This window comes from Nerophis ophidion, linkage group LG01, assembly GCF_033978795.1.
Source record: "Nerophis ophidion isolate RoL-2023_Sa linkage group LG01, RoL_Noph_v1.0, whole genome shotgun sequence".
In the NCBI taxonomy this organism is placed as follows: Eukaryota; Metazoa; Chordata; class Actinopteri; order Syngnathiformes; family Syngnathidae; genus Nerophis; species Nerophis ophidion.
The window spans coordinates 53752548-53776439 of NC_084611.1; the positions used below are offsets into that span (position 1 = coordinate 53752548).

The 23892-nt window shown below is 40.3% G+C and overlaps 1 protein-coding gene across 1 annotated transcript in view; it reads right to left on the reverse strand.

Moving 5' to 3' along the window:
* The window catches only part of wdr17 (WD repeat domain 17), a 105348-nt gene that overhangs the window by 15107 nt on the left and 66349 nt on the right, over positions 1-23892 (reverse strand). Inside the window, exons 20-28 of the mRNA XM_061907280.1 lie at positions 22497-22561; positions 18083-18215; positions 16320-16408; positions 16017-16116; positions 11931-12070; positions 10596-10707; positions 8434-8575; positions 5414-5516; positions 5206-5307 (exon numbers count right to left, since the gene is read on the reverse strand). Coding sequence (XP_061763264.1) covers positions 5206-5307; positions 5414-5516; positions 8434-8575; positions 10596-10707; positions 11931-12070; positions 16017-16116; positions 16320-16408; positions 18083-18215; positions 22497-22561 — 986 coding nt within the window. The remainder of the gene's footprint in view (positions 1-5205; positions 5308-5413; positions 5517-8433; positions 8576-10595; positions 10708-11930; positions 12071-16016; positions 16117-16319; positions 16409-18082; positions 18216-22496; positions 22562-23892) is intronic.

The window sequence follows — 23892 nt, forward strand, 5'->3', positions numbered from 1 at the left end:
GTGAAATGTGGACCGACATCATATTGAACCCTGGATGCATTTTAAGTTCATATGTGAGTAGTTTTGGCAACATAGTGTACGTAAAAAAAAAAACAATACCACGTCACTGGATCTTTTTCTTTGAAATGTGAGTTTACGTTTAATCACTCTAACTTGAAAACATACCTAGTAAGGTTCCAGAATGTCGAGAAAAAAAAAATGGTTCTGTGTTCAATTCTATTTTTATATAGTTTTCAGAAAACCCAATACAACTCATTTTGAATTTTGTCTGAAATTATTGTGCTTTACTATGTGGCAAAGGTTTTCAGAGGAAACGGATTACTGGAGAGAAGCTGGTTTGCTTCCGGAGTACTTACAGGGTGCCCTTCAGCAAGGCACCAAACTCCGGAGTCGCGCAGGGCTGAAACACTTTTTGAGCTGTCCCATCATTCTGACATCTCCCTTTTTCCTAACTGTTCATTGTGTGGTGCAATACATGCAACAAAAATATGCATCAAGGTGAATAAATGAATAGTAAGAAGTCCAATTACTTCCAATTCGCTGCCAATTACCGTATTTTTTGGACTATAAGTCGCAGTTTTTTTCATAGTTTTGGCCTGGGGTCCGACCTATACTACGGAGCGACTTACAAACCCCGTTTCCAATTGTGTTAGATGTAAATATAAATGGAATACAATGATTCACAAATCATTTTCAACCCATATTCAGTTGAATATGCTACAAAGACAACATGTTTGATGGTCAAACTGATAAACATTTTTTTTTGTTGCAAATAATCATTAACTTTAGAATTTGATGCCAGCAACACGTGACAAATAAGTTGGGAAATGTGGCAAAAAATACTGATAAATTTGAGGAATGCTCATCAAAACACTTATTTGGAACATCCCACAGGTGTGCAGGCTAATTGGGAACAGTTGGGCGCCATGATTGGGTATAAAAGCAGCTTCCATGAAATACTAAGTAATTCACAAACAAGGATGGGGTGAGGTTCACCACTTTGTAAGCAAATTGTCGAACAGTTTTAGAACAACATTTCTCAACGTGCTATTGCAAGGAATTTAGGGATTTTACCATCTACGGTCCGTAAAATCATCAAAAGGTTCAGAGAATCAGGAGAAATCACTGCACGTAGGCGATGATATTACGGACTTTTGATCCCTCAGGCGGTACTGCATCAAAAACCGACATCGGTGTGCAAAGGATATCACCACATGGGCTCAGGAACACATTAGAAAACCACTGTCAGTAACTACAGTTGGTCGCTACATCTGTAAGTGCAAGATAAAACTGTACTATGCAAAGCGAAAGCCATTTATCAACACCGAGGAACGGCACCAGCTTCGCTTCATCTAAGATGGACTAATGCAAAGTGGAAAGGTGTTCTGTGGTCTGACGAGTCCACATTTCAAATTATATTTGGAAACTGCGGACGTGGTGTCCTCCGGAACAAAGAGGAAAATAACTACCCGGATTGTTATAGGCGCAAAGTTCAAAAGCCAGCATGTGTGATGGTATGGGGGTGTATTAGTGCCCAAGGCATGGGTAACTTACACATCTGTGAAGGCACCATTAATGCTGAATGGTCCATACAGGTTTTGGAGCAACATATGTTGTCATCCAAGTAACGTTATCATGGACGCCCCTGCTTATTTCAGCAAGACAATGCCAAGCCACGTGTTACAACAGCGTGGCTTTGTAGTGAAAGAGTGCGGGTATTTTCCTGGCCCGCCTGCAGTCCAGACATGTCTTCCATCGAAAATGTGTGGCGCATTATGAAGCGTTAAATATGACAGCGGAGACCCCGGACTGTTTTACCACTGAAGCTCTACATAAAACAAGAATGGGAAAGAATTCCACTTTCAAAGCTTCTACAATTAGTTTCCTCAGTTCCCAAACATTTATTGAGTGTTGTTAAAAGAAAAGGTGATTTAACACAGTGGTGAAAATGCGCTTTCCCAACTACTTTGGCACGTGTTGCAGCCATGAAATTCTAAGTTAATTATTATTTGAAAAAAAAAAAAAAACAATTATGAGTTTGAACATCAAATATCTTGTTTTTGTAGTGCATTCAGCAAAATATGGGTTGAAAAGGATTTGCAAATCATTGTATTCCGTTTATATTTACATCTAACACAATATCCCAACTCATATGGAAACAGGGTTTGTATGTGTGAAATTATTAACACATTACCGTAAAATATCAAATAATATTATTTATCTCATTCGCGGAAGAGACACAGAAAACGTCAGCAATCGTCACACACACGTCAGCCAATAAGAATTTGGCGGGGGAGGGTCATGGCAGACGTGCATTGTGGGTCATGGAATGCTAACTGCTATATGCTACTGCCAGAGCTATTAAAATGGATAATTTCATCGTTGGCGGTAACTTATAAAAACTGAGAAGGGCTGAACAAAAATGGCACCGAAAAGAAAATCATGTACTGCCGATTACAAGCTGGACGTAGTGAAATATGCAGCAGAAAACGACAAGAGGAAGCGGCGCATAGCTTTGGAGTTGGTAGAGTTGTTTAGAAGCGACATCGAGAAAGAAGATTTCTTGGGATTTATCGATTAGGAGTGACAGATTGTTTGGTAAACGTATGGCATGCTGTATATCAGGGGTCTCAAACACGCGGCCCGCGGGCCAATTACGGCCTGCGAGACGTTTTTTTGCGGCCCGCACCTTAATATGAAAATTTAATGTTGGTGCGGCCCGCGAGTTTTATATGAATGCCGCTCTACAGCGTCATACTTTTCTATAACCTCGACTTTTCCTGGAGACTCACAATTTTCGGTGACCCCCCAGGGATAATAATTCTCCTAAATTTTATCCAAATAATAATATTAAGTAGGCACCCTAGAGGCACTGCCCTTAGCGTCCTCTACATTCTGTACAAATGGCGTACCAGCCTAGCCACCTATTGTGTGTGGTTTCTATAGATGTAGTAAGCGACTGCAAGTCATAGTTGATCAACAGCCATACAGGTCACACTGAGAGTGGCTGTATAAACAACTTTAACACTGTTACAAATATGCGCCACATTGTGAATCCACACCAAACTAGAATGAAAAAAAAACACTTTTTGGGAGATCATCCGCACAGTAACAGAACAGAACAAATACCCAGAATCCCATGCAGCCCTAACTCTTCCGGGCTACAATATACACCCCCGCCTCCCCCAACCCCCACCTGGTAGAGTTAGGGCTGCATTGGATTCTGGGTATTTGTTCTGTTGTGTTTATGTTGTGTTACAGTGCGGATGTTCTCCCAAAATATGTTTGTCAATCTTGTTTGGTGTGGGTTCACAGTGTGGCGCATATTTGTAACAGTGTTAAAGTTGTTTATAAGGCAACCCTCAGTGTGACCTGTATGGCTGTTGATCAAGTATGTCTTGCAGTCACTTTCATGGGTCTGCTGAAGCCTCATACAATAAGTGTCTGGGCCACACGCTGTTTGTATAGTGGAAAAGCAGACGAGACGGTAGGTTGTAGACGACGTTAAAGGCAGTGCCATCTCGGCACGCCCTTAAAGGCCTACTGAAACCCACTACAACCGACCACGCAGTCTGATAGTTTATATATCAATGATGAAATATCAACATTGCAACACATGCCAATACGGCCTTTTTAGTTTACTAAATGGCAATTTTAAATTTCCCGCGAGGTATCCTGTTGAAAACGTCGCGGAATGTTGACGGGTATGTTGATGCGTGCTTGTGACATTATTGGTTGGAGCGAACATTTCAGCCCAGCACCACTCACGGCTAAAAGTCGTCTCTTTTCATCGCATAATTACACAGTATTTTGGACTTCTGTGTTGCTGAATCTTTTGCAATTTGTTCAATTAATAATGGATACTATAAAGAAGAATGCTGTTGGTGGAAAGCGGTGGATTGCAGCTGCCTTTAGCAACCGAAACACGGCCTGTGTTTCTTTGTTAGTTGTGAAGCTTTAACACAGAGCGGTCAAGCTAACATGTTTCTCTACATCAACCAGCAAGTTTTTGGATGGGAAAATTGTGATATTAAGTCGGCTCTTAACGGAGACTTGAGTGGATTATGAGACCTCCTCCTGCAGCTGTCAAAAAGGCAGCTGTGATCTTGGCTTCTCTCAGAGACACTGGCGTTCACCGCAGCCCTCCGACTTTCAGGTATGACTTTATAATCTCACTAAAACACTATTAACACAATAAGCAGATAAGGGATTTTCCAGAATTATCTTAGTAAATGTGTCTAATAACATCTGAATCGCTCACACTGCCGTCGCCTGGAGCCGTCGCCTTTTTTTTTTTTTTTAGTGCTTCACTCACTTCACAAATCTTTCATCCTCGCTCAAATTAATGGGGAAATCGTCGCTTTCTCGGTCCAAATTGTTCTTGCTGCTGGTGGCTATGATTATAAACAATGTGAGGATGTGAGGAGCCCAACAACCCGTGACGTCACATGCACATCGTCTGCTACTTCTGGTACAGGCAAGGCTTTTTTTATTAGCGACAAAAAGTTGCGAACTTTATCGTCGATGTTCTCTACTAAATCCTTTAAGCAAAAATATGTCAATATCGCGAAATGATTAAGTATGACACATAGAATGGACCTGCTATTCCCGTTTAAATAAGAAAATCTCATTTCAGTAGGCCTTTAATATTGTTGTCCGGGTTAAAACCGGGAGAATGACTACGCACTGATATTCGGGCGTTTCCCATAAAGATTGCGAAAGTTGGCAAGTATGTTGCTAGGGCGGGAAAGCAATTCCTAGAAGGTGAATTCATTAAAAAGAAATCTTTTTTTGCGGCCCAGCCTCACCCAGTTTCTGAATCCAGTGGCCCCCAGGTAAGTTGAGTTTGAGACCCCTGTTCTATATGTTATAATTATTTGAATGACTCTTACCATAATATGTTACGTAAACATACCAGGCACCTTCTCAGTTGGTTATTTATGCGTCACATAACGTACACTTATTCAGCCTGTTGTTCACTATTCTTTATTTATTTTAAATTACCTTTCGAATGTCTATTCTTGGTGTTGGGTTTTATCAAATTAATTTCCCCCAAAAATGCGACCTATCCTCCAGTGCGACGTATATATGTTTTTTTTCCTTCTTTATTATGCATTTTCGGCCGGTGCGACTTATACTCCGAAGCGACTTATAATCCGAAAAATAGGGTAGTCGTACATTCTCATAGCGAATCCATGCTTCTACCTGGTGTACTCGTACAGAGCGGGTACAATGCTCGAGTACTGTCTCTGTATGGCCAGCAGACTTCCGATGTAACCGCACAGGATCAACAGCTCACTGCGAGCTCTACCAACACACACGAGGATAGTGTCAATTCTGACAATTTACGGAAAAGTAACCACAAAGTGAGGAAAACAATGAATATTTCCATAACTACAAGTTTTTTTTTTACTCTGTGAGCTTGGCCATGAGAAGTCGGTCCGTTTTGATATAACTCAGCAAGTCCAGGATCGGTCGAACACTGTCCACCGTCCAGTCGGATCCACTCATCTGGTCTGGCAGGAATGAGAAAAAAACGAGCATGTAATTAATTGTAGACAAGTATTTATTCTTCAAGTAAGCAGTACTATCGTCGTACTAGTATAATTGTAATGTCTGTCAGAATAATTGTATCGAAGTTATCACTTAACTTTGTGTTGCCGTGAGTTCCCGGCGAGAAGACAAAAGCTGTCTTTGATCCTACCAAGAAGAAGGCTTTTAAAACTCCACCGTGTAGGATGGGAAGCAACATAAAGTTGTTCTGTTTCTTTGATAGAAGGATTTTGTCTTGACCCGAGAACTACAAAGCGGAGGGGAAGCAGGACCAGATTTCCCTCCAGGGGCCTTTTTTTAAACTGTTTTTTGGCCAAAGACAGCACTTGTTTACATCCCCCTTCCTTTAAAAACAGCTGTTGCCATGTACTTGGGGAAAGTACAAATAAAAGAGCGTACAATCTTTCGTCAGAGCGTGGTGGAAATGTACAAGGAGTACAGTCCGGACGTTTCTCCTCAATTGAGCCAAATTTTATTCTGTCTGTGTTAAATTCCTTGCTTCTTGTTTTGTTTAATAGATGTCATCAGTGTTTGAACCTGACAATGTCATTTCTCTCAATGGATTATTGAAGTAATAGATAGATAGATAGATAGATAGATAGATAGATAGATAGATAGATAGATAGATAGATAGATAGATAGATAGATAGATAGATAGATAGATAGATAGATAGATAGATAGATAGATAGATAGATAGATAGATGGATGATAGATAGATAGTACTTTATTGATTCCTTCATAAGAGTTCCTTCAGGAAAATTAAAATTCCAGTGGCAATGCACAGAGTTGAGATCAATTTAAAAAGTAAATAATGTGGGTTTAAATGGAAACAAAATAGAAAAATATTAAAATAAGAATAAAAATAAAAAGCAATAATGGGAATAAAACTATAACAGTAAAATAATGTATTTAATTTTATAATAATTATAATAATTTAATAATAAATACAAATATCTGTCTAGACGTGCAAAATAAAAGAAACAAATAGTGATAACACAGGGTGTCAAAGTCATTTTCGATCGGGGCCCACATGGAGAAAAATCTACTACCAAGTGGGCCGGACTGGTAAAATCACGGCACGATAACTTAAACATAAAGATAACTTCAGATTGTTTTCTTTGTTTAAAAATAGAACAAGCACATTGTGAAAATGTACAGATCATAACGTTGTTAGGTTTTTTTACACTTACCTTTTGCGGTTAATATTATTCTATCTTTACTTGTCGTTACTTATATTTTCTGAATACATTATGTGATAATATTCATCAGTCAACTCATTAGTGTTGATTTTCAATCTACCAAGATAAGAAAATGATATCAAAATCAAATTACAGGATGTTATTTATGTAGTTTGCTCATTTTTCTCAACTGGTGCGCTAACATGGTTTATTTTATCTTTTTTACATATGTGGCATTACCTACAAAGATACAAAGAATTGCTATTGCGACATCTAGTGGACACATTTAGAACAGCAGTTTCTTTCATTCAAAAATTGCGGCTCATTTTTATACTTGGCAAACTCATCCCGCGGGCCGGATGAAACCTGTTCGCGGGCCTGATCCGGCCCTCGGGCGGTACCTTTGACACACCTGTGTTAGGGAATTAAAAAAAGGATATCTTGTATCGCAAGCTCCGGGCATCTTTTCTTTGAACTGTTTTGTGACCGAGGGCAACGGCTGTTTACGACCCCCCTTCCTTTAGAAACAGCTGTTGTCATGTAATCAAGGAAAGTCCAAAAAAAAGGAGGTGTGCAACTTTTCGTCAGAGCGCGGGACGCCACTGTACAAGGATGCAGGTCTACACGATTCTCCTCATTGAGCCAAATTGAATCCTGTCTCCGTTTAATTCCTTGCTTCTTGTCTGTAAAATAGATGTCCTGACACAAACAGAGAAGCCCAGACTTCCCTCTCCCCGGCCACTTTGTCCAGCCCCTCCTGAGGGATCCCGAGGCGTTCCCAGGCCAGCTGAAAGATATAGTCCCACCAATGTGTCCTGTCTTTTTTGTTCAAATTTGGTAACAAAATTAGCTAGGTCAGTCAGAGTGTTTCGAAGGACATTTTGCCACCGAGTGTACTGGCAATATAACAGCACACCTTTTAGGAAATCATCCGCGGTTAGGTAAAGAAGCATGTCAGATCAAAATAAATTAGGTAATCAATCTGATCAATGCGAAATAATTTCGAACTAGTACAATCCATCCATCCATCCGTCTTCTTCCGCTTATCCGAGGTCGGGGGCAGCAGCCTAAGCAGGGAAGCCCAGACTTCCCTCTCCCCAGCGACTCCGTCCAGCTCCTCTCGAGGGATCCCTAGGCGTTCCCAGGCCAGCCGGGAGACATAGTCTTCCCAACGTGTCCTGGGTTTTCCCCGTGGCCTCCTGCCGGTCGGACGTGCCCGTAGCACCTCTCTAGGGAGGCGTTCGGGTGGCATCCTGACCAGATGCCTGAACCACCTCATCTGGCTCCTCTCCATGTGGATGACAGAGCTTCTCACCCTAAAGGAGAGCCCCGCCACCTGGAGGAGGAAACTCATTTCGGCCGCTTGTAGCCGCGATCTTGTCCTTTCGGTCCTAACCCAAAGCGCATGACCGTAGGTGAGGATGGGAACGTAGATTGACACCACAACGGGTCGATACGGCGTCCGCATTACTGAAGACGCTGCACCGATCCGCCTGTCGACCTTACGATCCACTCTTCCCTCACTCGTGAACAAGACTCCGAGGTACTTGAACTCCTCCGGTTGGGGCTGAGTCTCCTCCCCAACCTGGAGACGGCACTCCACCCTTTTCCGGGCGAGAACCATGGACTCTGACTTGGGGGTGCTGATTCTCAACGATTAAATATATGGTTGCATTCATACTTTTTGACAGGGGTCAATACCTTTGATATGATCTATCCCCATCTTAAGGGCGTTTTCGGGTTCAGAGGTCAGAAGGTGATATTTAACGGCTGAAAAGAGATCTCCGTCGCACATGGCTTCCTCTGCCAGGGCTTTGCACACCTCTACTGGGGGAAGACGGCACTGAAATGACAAAAATAATTTGGTTTTGTTCTTAATATGATGACGGGATGAAGACAAAGGCTTACACTAGGCCTGGTGAAAACGTATACTCGAATATCACGATATAGTCATTTTCTACAAACCCCATTTCCATATGAGTTGGGAAATTGTGTTAGATGTAAATATAGACGGAATAATATGATTTGAGAATCCTTTTCAACCCATATTCAATTGAATGCACTACGAAAACAAGATATTTGATGTTCAAACTCATAAACTTTTTTTTTTTTTTTTTGCAAATAATAATTTACTTAGAATTTCATGGCTGCAACAGGTGCCAAAGTAGTTGGGAAAACGCATGTTCACCACTGTGTTACATCAGCTTTTCTTTTAACAACACTCAATAAACGTTTGGGAACTGAGGAAACTAATTGTTGAAGCTTTGAAAGTGGAATTCTTTCCCATTCCTTTATGTAGAGGTTCAGTCGTTCAACAGTCCGGGGTCTCTGCTGTCGTATTTTACGCTTCATAATGCGCCACACATTTTCGATGGGAGACAGGTCTGGACTGCAGGCGGCCCAGGAAAGTACCCGCACTCTTTTTTTTATGAAGCCATGCTGTTGTAACACATGCTGAATGTGGCTTGGCATCGTCTTGCAGAAATAAGCAGGGGCGTCCATGAAAAAGACGGCGCAGCATATGTTGTTCCAAAACCTGTATGTACCTTTCAGCATTAATGGTGCCTTCACAGATGTGTAAGTTACCCATGCCTTGGGCACTAATGCACCCCCATACAATCACAGATGCTGGCTTTTGAACTTTGCGTCGATGACAGTCTGGATGGTTCACTTCCCCTTTGGTCCGGATGATACGATGTCGAATATTCCCAAAAACAATTTGAAATGTGGACTCGTCAGACCACAGAACACTTTTCCACTTTGCATCAGTCCATCTTAGATGATCTCGGGCCCATAGAAGCCGGCTATGTTTCTGGATGTTGTTGATAAATGGTTTTCGCTTTGCATAGTAGAGCTTTAACTTGCACTTACGGATGAAGCGACAAACTATTTAGTGACAGTGGTTTTCTGAAGTGTTCCTGAGCCCATGTGATGATATCCTTTAGAGATTGATGTCGGTTTTTGATACAGTGCCGTCTGAGGGATCGAAGGTCACGGTCATTCAATGTTGGTTTGCGGATTCTCTGAACCTTTTGATGATATTATGGACCGTAGATGTTGAAATCCCTAAATTTCTAGCAATTGCACTTTGAGAAACGTTGTTCTTAAACTGTTTGACTATTTGCTCACGCAGTTGTGGACAAAGGGGTGTACCTCGCCCCATCCTTTCTTGTGAAAGACTGAGCATTTTTTGGGAAGCTGTTTTTATACCCAATCATGGCACCCACCTGTTCCCAATTAGCCTGCACACCTGTGGGATGTTCCAAATAAGTGTTTGATGAGCATTCCTCAACTTTATCAGTATTTGTTGCCACCTTTCCCCACTTCTTTGTCATGTGTTGCTGGCATCAAATTCTAAAGTTAATGATTATTTGCAACAAAAAAAAAAGTTTATCAGTTTGAACATCAAATATGTTGTCTTTGTAGCATATTCAACTGGATATGGGTTGAAAATGATTTGCAAATCATTGTATTCTGTTTATATCTACATCTAACACAATTTCCCAACTTATATGGAAACAGGGTTTGAATACTTGAATATCACGATATAGTCATTTTCTATATCGCACAGAGACAAACCCGCGATATATCGAGTATATCGATACATCGCCCAGTCCTAGCTTACATGTGATTTACTATCTTAATTATGATCTAAAGTGGACATTCCAGAATTCAGTCAGAGGCTGTTTAATCAGTATGTTTGCAGAATGGATCACTTTTGCAAAATTCATACAAAAATTGGCTCATTAACTTGAGAGATCGAGCTCCTTGTCTGCAAATACATATTTTTGTTTCAATTCAGAAAAATGGTGGCAAAGTAATTTCACTGAGTGATTATTGTTATTACGACGTCGGCCACTCACCCGTTCATGCATTTGGTTGATTTCCGCAGTGCTTCCTGTGTAAAATGCACACACCTTAGCCAGTAAAGTATGGTTCTCAGGAATCATTGTAAGTATATCAGCTGAGAGCTCCCTGGATGCAAACACAGCAACAACAACGAAAAATCAGTCCATGAACGTGTTTCAACCACTTAGGCATGGGGACTGTTTCTAGAAACATTTGTGAAAGAATGGGCCGCTTTCAGCGATTTCCAGCATGGATCTGTCATAGGATGCCACCTGTGGAACAAATCCTGTCGTGAAATTTCCTCGCTGCTAAATATTCCAAAGTCAACAGTCGGCTTTATTATAAGAAAATTGAAGATTTTGAGAACAACAGCAACTCAGCCACCAAGTGATAGGCCACTTAAACTGCCAGAGAGGGGTCAGCAGATGATGAAGCGCATAATGCAAAGACTGTCTGCAGAGTCAGTTGCTACAGAGCTCCGAACTTCATGTGACCTTCCAATTAGCCCACGTACAGTACACAGAGAGCTTCATGAAATGTGTCTCCACGGCCGAGCAGCTGCATCTAAGCCATACATCACCAAGTCCAATGCAAAGTGGTGTAAAGCACGTCGCCATTGGACTCTAGAGCAGTGGAGAACCCTTCTCTGGAGTGATGAATCACACATTTCCATCTGCCAATCGGATGGATGAGTCTGGGTTTGGAGGTTGCCAGGAGAACGGTACATTTCGGACTGCATTATGCAGAGTGTGAAATTTGTTGGAGGAGGAATTATGGTGTGGAGTTTGTTTTTCAGGAGTTTGGGGCTTGGCCCCTTAGTTCCAGTGAAAGGAACTTTGAATGCTCCAGGATACCAAAAATATTTTTCGGACAGATCCACGCTCCCAACCTTGTGGGAACAGTTTGGAGCGGGCCCCTTCCTCTTCCAACATGACTGTGCACCAGTGCACAAAGCAAGGTCCATAAAGACATGGATGACCGAGTCTGGTGTGGGTGAACTTGACTGGCCTGCACAGAGTCCTGATCTGAACCTAATAGAACAAATTTGGGATGATTTAAAACGGACACAGGGCCAGGCCTTTTGGAAGAATGGTGGACAATTCCAATAAACACACTCCACTACCTTGTGGACAGCCTTCCCGGACAAAAAAAGATAATGTGGTACCTAGATTTTGATTAGTAATCTGATCCAAAAGGTCCAACAAATAAAATGTTCCTATAAGAAATAATGCAGACCAATTCATTCGTTCCAGACACCCACAATTATTGTAAAACACAGTTTTATAAAGAAAACCGGATCATACAAAAACTGGGAATATAGTTCATCCTTGTCTGGTAAGGACCCTTACCATGTGGGCGGAGCCATGTATTTCCTGGCCAGGAGCTCAAGGCAGTAAGCGGTGCTCTGGTCAGCCGGCGGTCCAAGAACTATACCCATGCATGCAGCCAGCTCCAGCTCGTTACCTCTGATCAGGCTCGACATGGCCAACTAAAAACACATACAACACGGGTGTTGAAGGTCCAACATTGTGGCCCCGCCTCCAAGACACCAAACACCACAGACACCAAAACCCTGATAGGCAAGTTTGTTTACTTCCTACAAAAAGACAAGTTGTTTGTTTACTTCTACTAAAAGACAAGTTGTTTGTTTACTTCTACTAAAAGAAAAGTTATTTGTTTACTTCCTACTAAAAGACGAGTTGTTTGTTTACTTCTAACTAAAAGAAAAGTTGTTTGTTTACTTCCTACTAAAAGAGAAATTGTTTGTTTACTTAGTACTAAAAGACAAGTTGTTTGTTTACTTCCTACTAAGTTGTTTGTTTGCTTCTTACTAAAAGACTAGTTGTTTGTTTACTTACTACTATAAGACAAGTTGTTTGTTTACTTCCTATGAAAAGACTAGTTGTTTTTGTTACTTCCTACTAAAAGAAAAGTCATTTGTTAAAGACAAGTTGTTTGTTTACTTCCTACTAAAAAAGAAATTGTTTGTTTACTTAGTAGTAAAAGACAAGTTGTTTTTTTACTTCCTACTAAGACAAGTTGTTTGTTTACTTCCTACTAATACAAGTTGTTTGTTTACTTCCCACTAAAAGACTAGTTGTTTGTTTACTTACTACTATAAGACAAGTTGTTTGTTTACTTCCTATGAAAAGACTAGTTGTTTTTTTTACTTCCTACTAATAGAAAAGTCGTGTTTACTTCTACTAAAAGACAAGTTGTTTGTTTACTTCCTACTAAAAGACTAGTTGTTTGTTTACTTCCTATGAAAAGACTAGTTCTTTTTTTTTTACTTCCTACTAAAAGAAAAGTCGTTTGTTAAAGACAAGTTGTTTGTTTACTTCCTACTCAAAGAGAAGTAGTTTGTTTACTTTTTACTAAAAAATAAATTGTTTGTTTACTTAGTAGTAAAAGACAAGTTGTTTGTTTACTTCCTACTAAGACAAGTTGTTTGTTTACTTCCTACTAAGACAAGTTGTTTACTTCCTACTAAGACAATTTGTTTGTTTACTTCCCACTATAAGACAAGTTGTTAGTTTACTTCCTATGAAAAGACTAGTTGTTTTTTTTACTTCCTACTAAAAGAAAAGTCGTTTGTTTACTTCTACTAAAAGACAAGTTGTTTGTTTACTTCCTACTAAAAGAGTAGTTGTTTGTTCACCTCCTACTATAAGACAAGTTGTTTGTTTACTTCCTATGAAAAGACTAGTTGTTGTTTTTTTACTTCCTACTAAAAGAAAAGTCGTTTGTTAAAGACAAGTTGTTTGTTTACTTCCTACTAAAAGAGTAGTAGTTTGTTTACTTCCTACTAAAAGAGAAATTGTTTGTTTACTTAGTAGTAAAAGACAAGTTGTTTGTTTATTTCCTACTAAGACAAGTTGTTTGTTTACTTCCTACTAAGACAAGTTGTTTGTTTACTTCCCACTAAAAGACTAGTTGTTTGTTTACTCACTACTATAAGACAAGTTGTTTGTTTACTTCGTATGAAAATACTAGTTGGTTTTTTTACTTCCTACTAAAAGAAAAGTCGTTTGTTTACTTCCTACTAAAAGACTAGTTGTTTGTTTACCTCCTACTATCGGACAAGTTGTTTGTTTACTTCCTATGAAAAGACTAGTTTTTTTTTTACTTTCTACTAAAAGAAAAGTTGTTTTTTTTAAAGACAAGTTGTCTGTTTACTTCCTACTAAAAGAGAAGTAGTTTGTTTACTTCCTACTAAAAGAGAAATTGTTTGTTTACTTGGTAGTAAAAGACAAGTTGTTTGTTTAATTCCTACTAAGACAAGTTGTTTATTTACTTCCTACTAAAAGACTAGCTGTTTGTTTACTTACTACTATAAGACAAGTTGTTTGTTTACTTCCTATGAAAAGACTAGTTGTTTTTTTAACTTCCTACTAAAAGAAAAGTAGTTTGTTTACTTCTACTAAAAGACAAGTTGTTTGTTTACCTCCTACTGAAAGAGAAGTAGTTTGTCTACTTCTTACTAAACGACAAGTTGTTTGTTTAGTTCCTACTAAAAGACACGTTTTTTGTGTACTTCCTACTAAAAGACAAGTTCTTTGTTTACTTCCTACTAAAAGACAATTTGTCCGTTTAGAACACTGTAGAACACTAATTCTCAAACTAGTGGTACACCAAAGAACCACTTCATTGTGTTACTGTTCAAACTGGGTGTAATGTAATGTTGGCCCGGTAGTAAAATGATTTTAATATTTTTCTGTACTTTATGATACTTTTATAAATAAAAGGGACCACAAAAAATTGCATATTGGCTTTGTTTTAACAACAAATTTTATGGTACATTGAACATGTGTTTATTATTGCAACTTTGTCCTTGAATAAAATAGTTAACATACCAAGACAACTTGTCTTTTAGTAGTAAGTAAACAAACTAAAGTTCCTTTTTTTTTAGCTGCTGACATATACAGTGACGTATTGTGTCATTTATACACCTATTATTTTGTCAACATTAATAAGGACAAGTGGTACAAAATTAATTATTAATCCACTTATGTTAGATTAGTGATTTAGTTTTGGGACTGGTATAGTACCGAATATGATTCGTTAGTATCACGGTGCTATACTAACACCGGTATACCGTACAACCCTAATGTAATGTTACAGTGGCAAAAAATATGAAATAGACTTATACATCGGCCTTGTTTTTGTTGAATACTTAGACCTGTCACGGCGCGGGCTCGAACCCGCTTTCCCCGGCAGCTGGGTCTGCCAGCAAAGCTGTGGACGATCGGCTATCTGCACACCTGGGACTGATAAGGACCAGTGGACAGAAAGATCCTCGCGGGGACTTAATTGTCTTTTGTGTACCGTCAGCCGACACAAGCTTCATGCTATCTTTTTCTCTCTCTGTGTTTCTCTTCTTGTTGTCCTCCCACGGTGCTTTCCCGAATTTCACCTGTTGTGATCCCTTCTTTCCCCTCCAGATTCTGACTGCCTCCCTCGATCCTGGACCCTTGCTCGGACACGGACTACACTGGCACTCTCCTACCCTCGACTGCTTGCCCGCGCGGTTTGGTGGTAGCGGGGAGTGTGTATTGTAGCGTCCCGGAGGAGTTAGTGCTGCAAGGGGTTCTGAGTATTTGTCCTGTTGTGTTTATTTTGTGTTATGGTGCGGATGTTCTCCCATAATGTGTATGTCATTCTTGTTTGGTGTGGATTCACAGTGTGGCGCACATTTGTAACAGTGTAATCTGTATGGCTGTTGACCAAGTATTCCTTGCATTCCCTTATGTGTGTGTGTGTGTGTGTGTGTGTGTGTAAGTTGCATATATTATGTGACTGGGCCGGCACGCTGTTTGTATGGATCAGAAGGGGACGTTAAAGGCAGTGCCTTTAAGGCACGTCCCCAATATAGTTGTCCGGGTGGAAATCGGGAGAAATTTGGAAGAATAGTTGCCCCGGGAGATTTTCGGGAGGGGCACTGAAAATTTGTGAGTCTCCTGAGAAAATCTGGAGGGTTGGCAAGTATATTGTCAAGTACTATTGTCTATATATATATTAAATCATAGAGCTGTACTGCCCTCTTGTGTCTGTGTCGTCAACTCCGTCCTAAACATAACAATTACAGTGGTATTTGGGATAGCCAAGTCTTTTCTTAGGTGGTATGTGGTGAGAATAGTTTAAGAACATACAAAATATGACAAATTGTCTTAAACACACACCAGCCGATTTCTGGAAACATAAAAATAATAGTTTGTTGAAATTACTCGGTATGTACTTCAAATGTATTACTGTATTAAATGATACGTATGCCCTGGTAAGATTTATTTGGAGTCATGGAGCATAAACCAGGGCAGCAAATGAAATGTTCATGTCATGGTTTTAGTACTACAGTCGTTCATTGAGCTATTTCTTATTTTTGATTTGGTTCCAGTTTGAATTGGGATACAAACCCAAAATTGCACACTCGCACGTACCTTTACGTTATCCACCGCCAGGTGGCAGCATGCAGCCAGGACCGCGCAGCCGTCTTGGAAATACCACTCAGCCAGCTGTTCACATACCTTATGGAGGAGACTGGGGTAAAAACACATCTTTGTTTATCTCGATAGACCACATTTAAATCAAATAGTAAATGTTTACATGCCATTAATATTCCAAACACTTCAACAACTATCACAGTAGTGTTCACCCCAAAATGGGTTTTAGATTACTCTAATAGAGAACTAGTACAGACTTGACCCAATTCCAGATTGTAGCTTCAATGGTTTGTGGTTTACCTTTGGTATTGTTGTTTGTTGTCCACATCGTTAGTCGTATGGTTGATCGAGGACGTTTGAGGTGGACGGATGTTTCCCTCGCATGCTCCCTACAATAAAAAAATGTTAAGAAGAGTTATTTCCGTAATACAGTTATTTTAATTCAACACGTGCCTCAACTAAGAAGGTAGCACACACATATAGGTAAATACATGCATTTCAATTCAAAAACAAATATAGTAGGCCACGATTTATCGTCTTTGTTTTTTTGCCTTTTGATTCGGACTGCGCTACAAGGGGTGGCACTTTTGGGACTTCTGCGCTGCTTTTTGGTGTTTTTTGGTGGACTTTTGGATATACAGTCGTGGTCAAAAGCTTACATACACTTGTAAAGAACATACGTCATGGCTGTCTTGAGTTTTCAATCATTTCTACATCTGTTTTTCTTTGTGATAGAGCGATTGGAGCACATACTTGTTGGTCACAATAAACATTAATGAAGTTTGGTTCTTTTATGAATTTATTATGGGTCTACTGAAAATGTGAGCAAATCTGCTGGGTCAAAAGTATACATACAGCAATGTTAATATTTGCTTACATGTCCCTTGGAAGGTTTCACTGCAATAAGGCGCTTTTTGTAGCCATCCACAAGCTTCTACTTGAATTTTGGACCACTCCTCTTGACAAAATTGGTGCAGTTCAGCTAAATGTGTTGGTTTTCTGACATGGACTTTTTTCTTCAGCACTGTCCACATGTCAGGACTTTGGGAAGGCCATTCTAAAACCTAATTCTAGCCTGATTTAGCCATTCCTTTACCATTTTTGACGTGTGCTTGGGGTCATTGTCCTGATGGAACACCCAACTGCGCCCAAGACCCAACCTCCGGGCTGAAGAATTTGGAGGTAATCCTCCTTTTTAATTGTCCCATTTACTCTCTGTAAAGCACCAGTTCCATTGGCAGCAAAACAGGCCCAGAGCATAATACTACCACCACCATGCATGACGGTAGGAATGGTGATCCCGGGATTAAAGGCCTCATCTTTTGTCCTCCAAAGGTTGATGCAGCCAGAGCGGTCTGGGTCACAGAGCATTAAATGCATTCTACGCAAAATGCCCTGAGTTCTCTGCACAAAAACAATCCACGTCTTTACAGTGAGAACGAACAACAGGCCTGAACTTGCTAACGTTAGCGTTTTGTTAGCCAATGCTAATTTATCCAGTTAATCTGAAAGACCGTGCTAGCTGCTTATTTTATTAAGTCAATGCCGTTTAATGACCTTGTCCTGATGTAGCTACTGATCTCTTATCTGTCAGCAGTGCCCTCTGGTGGTTGTTCAGCGGAGTGTGTAGGTCACAATTATTTGTGCATCTGGTTTGTGGGAGGAATGTCTCGTCGACACAAAAGCAAAAAAGCGATCCACATATGCAAATTCAATACAAATACAAAATCAAGCATATTCATATTCAAACCTCAAAAATATATTTACAAATACATGTTTATTTATACAAATTCTTGATTTATTTGTATGTCACATTTTTATATTTATACATTTTATTTGTATATGTTTTCAAATCTCTTAAATATGTTGACAAACACGCATTTATTTACACAAACTATTTATATATTTGTAAATCACATTTGTATTTGTATATTTATTCATATATGCATATGTATTGATATCATATTTATATATATAAGTTGATTCTACTTCCATAGTTTTTCCCTTCACCAACAAGTTGTTTACAAATCCTCTGAATCTTGGAAAAAATATACATATTGTACCTGTGCAATGAGTAATGCTTCAACCAGTTGTCCTCTGCCAGTGAAGAAGGTCACAAGTTTCTTGATATCTGCTGTGGCAATGCAGTATGGGATTGCGTCATCGTTATCCTCTGCCATCAGTTGGTCAGCTCTCCTGCATTAAAAGCATAACACACACCTTTATGTTCTCAGTACCTCCACTAGGTTTTTGAGCAATACACATGAGTTATCCTCTGCCATCAGTTGGTCAGCTCTCCTGCATTAAAAGCATAACACACACCTTTATGTTCTCAGTACCTCCACTAGGTTTTTGAGCAATACACATGAGTTAAATGCATAGCAAACATTCTGTGAAAAACAGTCAGAACAAACAGATATTTGCTTGCTATTCTGAAAAATAAAATAATAATAATGAAAACAAAATTAATATGTCTACTGGTCTATGTTATTATATATATATATATATATATATATATATATACACACACACATATATATATATATATATATATATACATATATATATATACATATATATATATATATATATATATATATATATATATATATATATATATATATATATATATATGTATATATATATGATTTAGATTTATTGGTCCCTGTTGGGGAAAGTCATTTTCACTGCCATACAATTGAACCATAGACAATATGAGTAGAATAGAATAGAATAAAAAGTACTTTATTGATCCCTGGGGGAAATTCAGCACCACAGTTCGCTCACAATAGACAATAATAATAATAATAAATAATATAATTTATATCATATATTATATATATATAATATATGAATAATACATATAACAAAGACATCATACATGACCAACACATTTACAGGCTTGTCAGACAGGTCTAGAGCGGCTCTAGCTGCAGGGATAAGGCTTTTCCCGAGGCCTGGGAAGGCTGTCCACAAGGTTGCGGAGTGTGTTTATAGGAATTGTCCACCGTTCTTCCAAAACCGCATTGGTGAGGTCACACAATGATGTTGGTCGAGGAGGCTCCGTTCTAATTCATCCCAAAGGTGTTCTATCGGGTTCATGTCAGGACTCTGTGCAGGCCAGTCAAGTTCATCCACACCAGACTCTGTCATCCATGGAGCTTGCTTTGTGCACTGGTGCACAGTCAAGTTGGAAGGGGAAAGAGCTCGCTCCAAACTGTTCCCACAAAGTTGGCAGCATGGAATTGTCCAAAATGTGTTCGTATCCTGGAGCAATCAAGTTCCTTTCACTGGAACTAAGGGGCCAAGTCCATTTCCTGGAGCAGGCCCCTTCCTTTTCCAACATGATTGTGCAACAGTGCACAAAGCAAGGTCCATAAAGACATGGATGACAGTCTGGTGTGGATGAACTTGACTGGCCTGCACAGAGTCCTTACCTGAACCTGATAGAAAACATTTGGGATGAATTAGAACTGAGACTGAGAGCCAGGGCTTTGGAAAAACTGTGGAAAATTCTTATAAACACACTCCGCAACCTTGTGGACAGCCTTCCCGAAAGAGTTGAAGCTGTAATAGCTGCAAAAGGTGGACCCACATCATATTGAACCCAATGGGTTAGAAATGGGATGGTACTTCAAGTTCATATGTGAGTCATGGCAGGTGGCCAAATACTTTTGGCAATATAGTGTATCTGCTTGTCACCTTGACTTATGATTTCGAAGTCTAACTGTTAAAATAATCAAATGCATAGGCAATTGTGTAATCATATCATGAAGAGCTTATACATATACATACACACACACTATATATATGTATAAATATATATATATATTTATATATATATATATATATATATATATATATATATATACATATACATATATACATATATGTTTATATGTATACAAATACACACACACATATATATATATATCCATCCATCCATTTTCTACCGCTTATTCCCTTTTGGGATCGCAGGGGGTGCTGGCGCCTATCTCAGCTACAATCGGGCGGAAGGCGGGGTACACCCTGGACAAGTCGCCACCTCATCGCAGGGCCAACACAGATAGACAGACAACATTCACACTCACATTCACGCACTAGGGCCAATTTAGTGTTGCCAATCAACCTTTCCCCAGGTGCATGTCTTTGGAAGTGGGAGGAAGCCGGAGTACCCGGAGGGAACCCACGCATTCACGGGGAGAACATGCAAACTCCACACAGAAAGATCCCGAGCCTGGATTTGAACCCAGGACTGCAGGAACTTCGTATTGTGAGGCAGACGCACTAACCCCTCTGCCACCGTGAAGCCCATATATATATATATATATATATATATATATATATATATATATGTTTATATATATACTTGCTTATGGTTGTCCATCGAGTCCGATGACGACATCCACTTCTATCGGTGAGTTCGTTGGTGGCTGAATAGCCCTATCCTGGATGCACAGATCCTACTGCAGGTAGGGCATGTAAATGTTGTGGTGGAAACGGCAACTGTAGGTGTATTCCTCCTGAGTCTTTTCTCCTGTCTCCTGGCTGTCCTATCTTCTTCCAGCAGCCGGTTGCCATCCTGGCACAACTGACGCCAGGTGTTACGATCAGCAGCCACACCCTCCAGGGCCTCAGGTCTGATTTTACACTTCCTTAGTGCAGTCTTCAGCTGGTCTTTATATCGTTTTTTCTGCCCTCCAGCAGAGCGACGACCATGGTGTAGCTGGCCGTATAGCACTTTGCGAGGCAGGCGATCTGAGGGCATCCTTACTACGTGGCCCAGCCATCGTAGTTGGTGCAGGGTGATCATGGCCTCAATACTCCTGCAGTTGGTTTTTGAGAGTATTTCAGAATGAGGCACACCATCACACCATGTAATCCCCAGCATGCGCTGTAGGCAACGTATGTGGAACTGCTCTAGGACCTTGATGTGGCGGGTGTAGGTTACCCAGGCTTCACAGCTGTAGGGGAGGGTAGTGAGCCAGATGGCTTGATAGACAGAGACCTTTGTGTGGAGATGGAGGTTCTTGTTTTGGAAGACCCGACGCCTGAGTCTCCCAAAAGCTGACGCTGCCTGCTTAATCCTGTTCTGGACCTCACTATCAACAGCGTTGTCACTAGAAAGAATGCTCCCCAGGTATTTGAAGGATGGAACGACTGCTATTTGTTCTCCAGAAACAGTGAAGACAGGAGATGTAGATGGCTTGTTGGAGCTCCACTGGCAGACTACTTCCGTCTTGCTGGTGTTGACGGTCAGTCCCATCCTGCCGTACGCTCTCACCGCAGCAGCATGAACAGACTGGAGGTCTTGTGGGCTGTGAGATACAAGAACACAGTCATCTGCGTACTGCAATTCTCTCCCTTTGCAGTTTGGTGGTAGCCTGAAGCCTCCTGATATTAAAGAGGTTGCCATCTCGACGAAAGTCCACTGTCACACCGCTCCTGTCCTCAATCTCCTTGTGGAGAAGCTTGGTAACACATAGCAAGAAGATGTTGAAAAGCACTGGTGCTAGTACACACCCTTGCCTTACTCCTGTATGTACAGGGAAGGGGGCAGACTCTTGACCTCCTATGGTCACTCGAGCAGTCATTCCATCATGAAACTGACGCAGGATGTTAACAAACTTAATGGGACAGCCACACCTGAGGAGGACTTCCCATAAAAGTTCCCTCTGAACCGTGTCGAAGGCTTTGGAGAGGTCGACAAAGGCCATGAAAAGGTCCTGGTGTTGTTCCCTACATTTTTCCTGCAGCTGTCTAGCTGTGAAAATCATGTCCACTGTGCTCCTACTCTTTCTAAACCCGCACTGTGATTCAGGCAGAATCGACTCAGTGATGTTATTAATCAGCCTCTGGAGCATCACTTTTGCCAGAACTTTACCGGCAACAGCAAGGAGTGAAATGCCCCTACTGTTGCCACAGACAGCCTTGTCACCCTTGTTCTTGTAGATAGTGACTACATCGGCGTCTCTCCATTGTTGTGGGACATTCTCTTCAGCCCAGACTTGTGTGATGTACCGGTGCAATGTTCTTGTGCAGAAGTATCCTCCTTGCTTCAGCAGTTCAGCCGGGATGTTGTCATTACCGGGGGATTTGTTGTTTTTGAGGGAGCGGGTAGCTGATCGGACCTCCAGGAAGGTTGGGGGCTCGTCCAGATTGTGCATGACAGGAAATGTAGGCAGTTCATCCAGAACAGTGGGGTCTGCATCAGATTCCTGATTCAACAGGGTGCTAAAGTGTTCCGCCCGGAACACTTTATATATATACAAATACACACACACACATATACGTATATATATATATATATATATATATATATATATATATATATATATATATATATATATATATATATATATATATATATATATATTGTTATTAGCAGCCACAATGACAAAAAATTTGACACTCCTGCTTTACTCTTATTCTTCAATGTAAAATTAGACTTTAAATAAAAGTGTAAATAAAACGTACCTTTGCATCAGTTTTTTCCAGTACTTCATGGATACTCCTGGTGCTACGGCTAATGCCTTCTCCCACTGCCCAACAAAACAAATACTGCACTTTAATAGTCATTACTCATGATACATACAAACCCTGTTTCCATATGAGTTGGGAAATTTTGTTCGGTGTAAATATAAACAGAATACAATGATTAGCAAATCATTTTCAACCCATATTCAATTGAATGCACTACAAAGACAAGATATTTGATGTTCAAACTGATAAAACTTTTTTTTTTGCAAATAATAATTTACTTAGAATTTCATGGCTGCAACAGGTGCCAAAGTAGTTGGGAAAGAGCATGGTCACCACTGTGTTACATCACCTTTTTTTTTAACAACACTCAAAAAACGTTTGGGAACTGAGGAAACTTATTGTTGAAGCTTTGAAAGTGGAATTCTTTCCCATTCTTGTTTTATGTAGAGCTTCAGTCGTTCAACATTCCGGGGTCTCTGCTGTCGTATTTTCCTCTTCATAATGCGCCACACATTTTCGATGGGAGACAGGTCTGGACTGCAGGCGGGGCAGGAAAGTACCCACACTCTTTTTTTACGAAGCCACAAAGTTGTAACATGTGACTTGGCATCGTTTTGCTGAAATAAGCAGGGGCGTCCATTAAAACGTTGCTTGGATGGCAACATATGTTGCTCCAAAACCTGTATGTACTTTTCTGTGAGGCTTGTGTGGCATTGTAATGCCGGATTGGTTCTTCCACGGATGCGTCGAAGCAGAACACAGCGTGAGGTAATATGTAAATTGATTTATTAAAGTAATAAACGGCTAGGAACAAAAACACCGGAGCTAAGGAAAAAGGCAAACAAAAGACGCTAGCGTAAAAGCTAGGCTAAACAACTAGGAAACTAAAACTGGCACATAGGCACAAAAGAGAATCCAAAACAACTAGCGTGAAAGCTAGGAATAAAATAAACGTAGCGTGAGAGCTAACGATAGAGAGCATGAACAAACAAGACATCACTGTTGCACGAGGGCAAATTAGGATCCGAGACGGGGTGAACAGAAAAGGCGAGCTTAAATAAGGAAGTAATCAACAGTGACGGGTGTGCATGGACCGGGAGTAGCAGCTGAAACTAATAGCTAACCATGGTGACGGACTAAACGGGAAATAACAGGGTCAAACGGAGAATGAAAACAGAGATGGAAAAATAAACAATAATATGTGAAGATCCGAGTAACAGACCTTAACACTTTTCAGCATTAATTGTGCCTTCACAGATGTATAAGTTACCCATGCCTTGGGCACTGATGCACCTTTATACCATCACAGATGCTGGCTTTTGAACTTTGCACCTGGAACAATCCGGATGGTTCTTTTCCTCTTTGGTCCGGAGGACACGACGTCCAGTTT